This window comes from Micrasema longulum, unplaced genomic scaffold, assembly GCF_059751315.1.
Source record: "Micrasema longulum isolate JH-2025_06_02 unplaced genomic scaffold, ASM5975131v1 h1tg000905l, whole genome shotgun sequence".
Taxonomy (NCBI): Eukaryota; Metazoa; Arthropoda; class Insecta; order Trichoptera; family Brachycentridae; genus Micrasema; species Micrasema longulum.
The window spans coordinates 117,466-125,364 of NW_028278096.1; the positions used below are offsets into that span (position 1 = coordinate 117,466).

Sequence of the window (7,899 nt, forward strand, 5' to 3'; positions counted from 1 at the left end):
TTGTTTCTAGGTCCTCTCCTTTTTAATATTTACATAAATGATATTTTTTACTGCTTTGAATTTGCCATTTTTTCCCTGTACGCTAACGATATGATTTTTTTTACTAAAATTAAATCTTTAGAAGATGTTAACAACCTCCAAAGAGACCTAGATAGGATAGGCAATGATAATTTCCTTTGTTTAAATGTCTTCAAATGCCACAAAGTGACCTTTACCAGAAATAAAATAATAATACCATCCGTTTACCTTATAAACGCATGCAAAATTACTGAAATAGACTGTATTCGTGACCTTGGAGTATATTTGGATAAAAAATTGACATGCGAAGAACATATAGAGAAGACAGTAAGCAAAGTTTACAAAACTTTGGGCTTTATAATAAGAGTCTGTAAGCCATTTAACAATCCACAGACATTAAAAACACTTTATTTTGCACATGTACGGTATCTTTGAATATTGTTCCACTGTCTGGTCTCCTCAATATTCCAAATATATTTCGAGAATTGAAAGAATCAAAAAAAAATTGAATCACCCAAACTATCGTCAATATTTACATTTCAATAACTATGAAGAAGCTGCAGTACATCATAAAATCGATACCTTACAATCTAGAAGAATCATCAATAATACTGCTTTCCTTTACAAAATATGTAATAATAACTTAGATTGCCCTCAACTGCTTGAAAAAAATAAAATTCGTATTCCTCAACGTACAACTCGGGTGCAACAATTATTTCATGTTGGTATTTCAAGCACGAATAATAAGAATGCATCTTTGCCCAGAATTTTAAATAATTATGACATGTTTTTAGCTAAAATACATATATATTTCCTCACTTCAAACAAATTTAAAGAAAATTCTAGAACCCTAATTAAAAATAGTAATTATAATGTCATCTAACTGTACCTACCTAATATTTTGTTTTTTTTTTTTTTTAATATTGTCATTATTTTCTCTTGTTTGAAAGAAGAAAGAAGGGAGGACTGATAGCTCCGTAGGGATCCGCCGGCGAAAGGATTTTTAAGTCCGAGTAAACAAAAAACTTTTTAATAAAATAAATAAAACAACTTTGTTTTACGTAACTAATTACGTAAACCTTGACAAAGAAGTTTGTTTGCTTTGAAACCGGTCGGTGAAAAATAAAAATAAGTGGTTACAAAAAATTTGTTTTATTTGTTTTATTATAATGAATAGCCACAAAGTTAGTGCTTCAAATATAAACTTTATAAAACACTTTTTATTTATTTTTTTATTATTATTGTAATATTTTATTTATTTTTTACGTGTGGCGGATGATACGGAGTGGCTATTTCAATGTACGCTTTTTTTTAAAATTATTTTTAACATTGTATTTAGTAATGTACAGAAAACTATAATTGGCCTATAACTTTGGTTTATTTATCTATATTTATTTTTTGTTGTAATGGCTGTTGTTTTCTTTTAATAAATAAATAAAATAAATAAAAATAAGAAGTTTTTGAAAGGTCCAATGTTTTGATCGTAAGAATTTGAAACGCTAAAACCATAATCTTCATCATACATATCCATACCCGCGCCGGTGATGCTTAGGGCACCGCATCACGGCGTATCTCAATCATCTGTCATATAAAGGTGAAGTGATCAGCCGTGCGCCTCGGGCGTAAGTCCAAAACAAGAAAGGTTGCAGTGAAAATACTCCCGCGCCGGCCTCGTGGTGTAGTGGTCAGCGCATTTGTTTACCATGCAAGAGGTCTCGGGTTCGATTCCTGACATGGTTGACATGAAATATTTATTTAAAAAGGTGTTTTTACACAAGAATATTTCATAGTCCCCGGACTGGTACCTGAAACTTAAGACTGGTCATCTTACCTTCATATAGAAAATATTGATTGTATCCAATTTCCCATAGGGCTGAAGTTCCTCATTCATAATAAACTACGATTAAAATTAAAAAAGGGATTCTGAAGCCTTTTCAACCATCAAATGTGGAAAAAAATTGTTTTGCCAAAAGTTAAAAGAATTTTTGTGCATTTTCGCTAAACAATCACACGCAGTTAAGTACTCGTAACATTATTGGTCTTCCTCATTATCGGAGCATCGCTGGAAGAAATACATCAAAATACAGCGGAACTTTTTCTTATACAATTCGAAATAGGTCAGGGTGGAGCATATCAATTATTCCTTACAGCAATAATACACCACTGGCTAAATAGAGTCACGTCTGCGCGAACAAAAACCATTATATGATTATCAACCATGAAGTTAGCTACGATTTACAGCAATGCAACGGGCCGTAGGTACTCGGGTCCTGAATTGCGAGCGCAAACCGAAACCGTCCGTTACACGTTTAAAAATTTGGAACACTTTTGTTCTACGCAATAGAGCTGAAGGGCTTCTCTAGCGAATTATACCCGACCACAAAACCACAGAAACCAAAAAAAACCTTTAACCACAAAAAATATTTTACTGACTGGACTATAAAAAAAAACAGGTACTTTTATTAGGCAAAAGTAAAAGAAAAATTAATAATCACTTGATAATTAAGTCAAATTAATACAGTTTGATATTATAAAATGGTTTAGTAATAGAAAGATGGGGAAAAAATCGACTACCCTGGCAATACTAACGAAATGTCCGCCTTGTTTTATTTAACAATCTGACAGATGGTTTAATAATAAAATACTTAAATGATATTCTTTGTGAAATCACTACTTAATTACCCTATTCCCTTTTAATCCCAGCAGTATTTTGACACAAAACGACACAACACGGCGTAGTTGAGTTTAAATCGGCAGTTGCGTACAAAGCGACGCATACAAAATAGGTAACTAATGGCAAAAACGTAAAAACACTCATTTATGAGTAGTTTTTTTTCGTAACAAGCTTAAATTATTTTTTGAACGGGATGGAGCCTACTTTACCGTTTATAAAAATTAAACTTGTTTTTTTTTTACCCATTTGCGTATTGCTTGAAAAACGCTATTTAAACAGTTGTATCATGTTATAAATAAAAAAAAATTCAATACATTATTAGAATATAAACAAAATATTACTATTTCGCCACAAAATGATAACGTCAGCTGTCAAAATCATCAGATGAATCAATAAAATTTTTGCTCGTTGCAACACTAATCAGGAAAAATGGCGCTCTCGTATATCGCTGTGGGGGCGGCGGCTTGTCTAAACTTCAAAATTGTGAGTATTATAAATTAAATCGCATATATTGTCAGGTGAAAAATGACGACTTAAGATTTTCCAACGAGCGTGAATTAAAAAACACGTGTTTTATTTCAATTTCATCAAACTGTTCAATGTACAATGAATCCGGTACTACGCAAAATGTATTTTTTGTCTTTTATAGTTAATTTTTTGGACAACAGAGTAACAGGTATCAGCTGTCAAATCGGTTTTAGATTTGATTATAGAAGGCAGTAATTTTCGCGACAAGTATCTTGCTTTAATTTCAATTATTAAAACTTATGTTTAAAACCTTTTTAGAATATTTATTTTATTTTAATAAATATTATTAGGTTTATTCATTCAGTACAATTTTAGATTTGCGCCTTTTGTTTTGACATTATTCTTTAGTTTCCATTTTGGCCGACAGAGTTAGAAAACTGTCATTTATTTTGTTTTAGTATTTAAATATTTTATAATATATTTATGACGGGTTGTATAAGTTTAAAATTAATTAATTACCTTTTTCGTCAACCATAGTGACATAGTGATAAGTTTCGTTTGAATAAAATGCAGTTTATTAATCGCTGCTCAAAGCCACGTAGATTTTCACATTTATAATTAGTTTAAAATGCTTTTTGTAGATGGCAGTAATGTGAAAAGTTTCCAAATGAAACAAACAAATTATCACCCTGTTTACGTGGGGGTAGGCAGAGAAGATAGAACGCCATATGAATCTGTCTTTGCAAACAGACCTCGCTTCCGCTATTTGTCGCTGACGTTGTTCTGCTGATTATGGCTCGATATAATAAATAAATAAATTCAAATCTAATAAACGCAAATCCATTGCCAAGCTGTTTTGTTTTGCAAATATTCTACGATTATGTAAAGCTTTTTCCGAACAGCTGGTACTTTTTAAAATCTTAAAAAAAAATTGTTGGCAAAGCCTAAAGCTAGAGTTTCCTAGGACAGCGGTGCCCGTATTTTAACGGCCGTAGTGAACGGTGATGTGGTGGACAGCCATCGTAACGTCGACAAGAGAGTGGTTTCCTAGGGAAACGGTGTTAAATGGTGTTGATAACATCGGTTTCCTAGGAAACCACACTCTAGTCATCGTTACGACGTCTGTCCACCGCATCTCCGTTCACTATGGCCGTTAAAATATGGGCACCGCTGTCCTAGGAAACCCTAGCTTTAAGGCTGTAGTCTGGTAAAACGAACGCAAAATTAGGAAATCATAATTTCATAATCATAGGAAGGCATAATTTTAAGTAGAAATAAAGGAAAATGTTACAAAAATGTATGTGATTTAAAATGCTCGTATTTCTTTTCAAAAACAAAAAAATTAAATTTTGCCGCAGCCACTATCACGTTCAATTTATTATCTTTAAATTATTACAACAAATTTTACTTCAATACTTAGGGCCGGTTGCATCAAAGTTGGTATAAATTTAGTTTAAAGTTAAATATTTAAATTTAGTTAAGGCTCAAAATCTGGTAACTGAAAAATTCCGTTGCATCAACATTATTTTAGTTAAGTTAAAGTTAAGAATGTTGCCACTGTAAAGGTTTAAGTTTCACCCTAAAAATTGTTGGGTTTTTGCGCAAGCACGTACTTGTTTATTTACATGTAGCAATACACATACCCCGCGACGCGTCTTTGGGCACAAACGTTTAAATTTCGTTCCAATTTTCAGTGTGTGCGAAAGGGCGAAGCAACACTGCGCATTCGGAGAAGAAAAGAACAAAAGGGACATCGTCCTTTTTGAACTAGATAAAAAATTAAAAGAGCAAAAGCTAAAACAAAATGAAGAACTTTTTACTCTAGAAGTAGAGCAAAAAAAGGTCATTTTTCGGGCAACTATGGCAGCCTTAAATGCCCAGAAAGAGTTAGCTGAGCTCAATCTAGCTCTATTTAAAAATAAATAAACATCATTTCAATACAGTGATGATTCAGATTAATTTTACACCACGCCGCTGATGATCAAGTCCTGTGTTTTGAAAAATAATTAACAATTAAAAATTCAAATAATTATTAGTTCTTCACTTTTTTGACATTCGAAATCTTGCGATAAAGTCGGACTCTTCCCACAAAAAATGGTCCGTTCGTGGTTTGAACAGTTTTTTTATGGTTTAGAATAAACTCAATGATAAATTCGTCATCGGAAGACGAAAAATCCGATAAAATTGACATTTTGTGCAACTTTTCACCGATCGATCAATAGATTTCAACACTTACGGCGCTTTTTTGACAGATGGCAGATGGCAGATCGCATTTAACTTTAAACGGTCCCCTGCCGGCCGGTCAAATAAAAGTAACTTTTTTGTTAATATTTAGTTAACTTTTTTTGATGCAACGCATTTTGACATAAAAGTAACTTTTATTTGACTTTAGCCCTGACTTTAACTTAACTTTTGTCGATGCAACCGGCCTTTGGTAACAATATTTTGAGTTTGTCCAAATTTTTGTAGACAAGGACTGGATTCTACTCCCTGGGGAGCTGTTTATATTAACTGTTGTAAAATGTTAATATAAACAGCTCCCCAGGGAGTTGAATCCAGTCCTTGTCTACAAAAATTTGGACAAGCTCAAAATATAGTTGATAAATTACCTGGTCCATGAAGAAGTATAGAAATTGAAAAAATAATATTTTCAGGCGTTGCCTAGTATGTAGGTGAAATAATTCAATTAGATGAATCTCACCCGCATAAATAAAGGTTTCAGCTCTTTAACTTCACAAACATCAACAGATGAAAGAATTGAAGGAATATAGATGTTCAAATATAGGCAGAATGGTGAATGTTACACAGTGTGTAAAGTGGCCACTTAAACCGGCCATTGACAGGTCATAAGCCCTGTAGATGCCTAGACTTCTATATTATCTTCTCTTAAATGTTCTTCATCTCTATTGTAAATTGTTAATATCAATACTTAGTCTTTATTGAGATCCCAGATTTCTAAGTTTAGTCTAAATTTGAAATGGCATAATCTGCCGGTCTAAAAGTCATTTTATTTTAGTTACATAAAACTTTTAACTATATTTTTTAATAAAAATACCTTTAAAAATTACTGTTTTTATTTAATTTATTTGTTTTTTTTTTATTATTGCGCGATTGAAAAAAAAACATTCGTTTTAAAATGGCAAAATCGTATGATTTCCTCATTTTGCGTTCATTTTACTAGACTACAGCCTTCTTCATATCAAGAGGTACGAGTACTTTGTTGCATTTACGCATGCAGTTGGAGGCAAAAATATTACCTACTAGAGTAGTGAGTAGTGAGAACAGCTAGTTTATCTTTATTTCTCTAATACTATTGAAATCTCTATTCCATTTAAAGTCATCAATACTGTTGTGCGCGAGAATTCCACAAGAATCCCATAGGAGTTCTGCCCGGAATACCACACAGCCACAAGAGGATAATATCCCGCAATAACAGACCCTCGAGTCTACAGAAAGTCGATGACGAATAGTTCATTTCGATAGGTCCCTTTAAACATTTCTTTGTAATTTATTTTCGCAGGATACTGCGATCGTCCTCTTGTTCGTGTGCGCCGCGTCCTGTCAGGAGATCCCCATCAACCAGGTCCCGGACGCCTTCAACCAGGCGGTGGGGCAGGTCACCATCCGCCAGACCCTGGCGCCCGTGGAGCTCAGCGAGGACGAGGCGGGCGTCTTCCGCAAGCTGATCGCCAACCTGCTGTCCATCGGGATGGCCGTGGAGCCGGAGCAGCTGGCGCTCGACGCCCCGGACGAGGGCGACCTCGCTAAGCTGGCGTCCGCCTCCGACTTCGAGATAAGGATCCGGCCCAAGATCGCGGCCAGCGGCGGGTACGCCAAGCCCGCGCGGAGCATCACCGCCTCGGAAGGCAAGAAGCTCGAGACGGCGCTTCTGGAAGTCAGGGAATGGGGATTCGATGTCAAGGCTGAAATCATATAAATGCTTACATCAATGGCGTATAATTAAATAGACAGGTCTTTCTATTTGCCTTCGTTTTCCAGCTGATCTTATCCGTGATCAGATGTGCGGCTATGCAGAAAATGCTTTATACCCCTTCCCCGCAAAAAGTACAATTTATTACAAAAATATGTAGATAACTAGTTTATTTTTCTTGTTTTGCGTTTTTATGATTTACCCAAATATTTTCATTTTGGAGCTATCTTTTTTGGTTATAAAAAACCATATTAGATTGTCATTAAACATGTTATGTTGTGGTAGAGCAGGTTTCGAAGCTCGGACCTCCTGATCCAGAGTCCCTGACTACCCACGGGACCATTACTCATCCAGTTATATTTTAAGTATATTATTTTTAATTTTAAACTGTTTTAATAATTACACTTAAAGCCAGTTTCATAGTCATGTCAATGAATTACACAGAAATATGAACTAAGACAATATGTATATCTCTTTCCCATGTGAATGTTTGCACGTGTACTGTGATTTCCTACGGATAGTAAGGGAGTAATGTGTCTATTTAGTATACGCTAGTGACTGCCATCACCAATTTCCCCGTAGAGGCAGAGAGATGATGGATGCGTCTATCTTTACAGTCATCCATTGTGGTCATTTTTTTCACTTTCATCTTGTCGTACATACCCTTCGGTTGTCTCTGCTTTTGACCTGACTGAACTAAGTTTATTTGATTGTGTCAAGACTGCCAAGTCTCTTTTACCCATCGTCATCCTGCATTACCATTCACTCTCGCCATACATATCTTTTTTTTGAAATTACACTCAAACAA

At 34.6% G+C, this 7,899-nt stretch overlaps 1 protein-coding gene across 1 annotated transcript; it reads left to right on the top strand.

The window, feature by feature from the left end:
* The first annotated feature begins 3,104 nt into the window (after positions 1–3,104).
* On the top strand, positions 3,105–7,545 carry LOC148278233 (uncharacterized). Its single transcript, XM_088231733.1, has 2 exons — positions 3,105–3,175; positions 6,681–7,545. The coding sequence occupies exons 1-2, from the start codon at positions 3,122–3,124 to the stop codon at positions 7,095–7,097; spliced, it is 471 nt and encodes a 156-aa protein (XP_088087859.1). The 5' UTR covers positions 3,105–3,121; the 3' UTR covers positions 7,098–7,545.
* Positions 7,546–7,899: the final 354 nt, after the last annotated feature.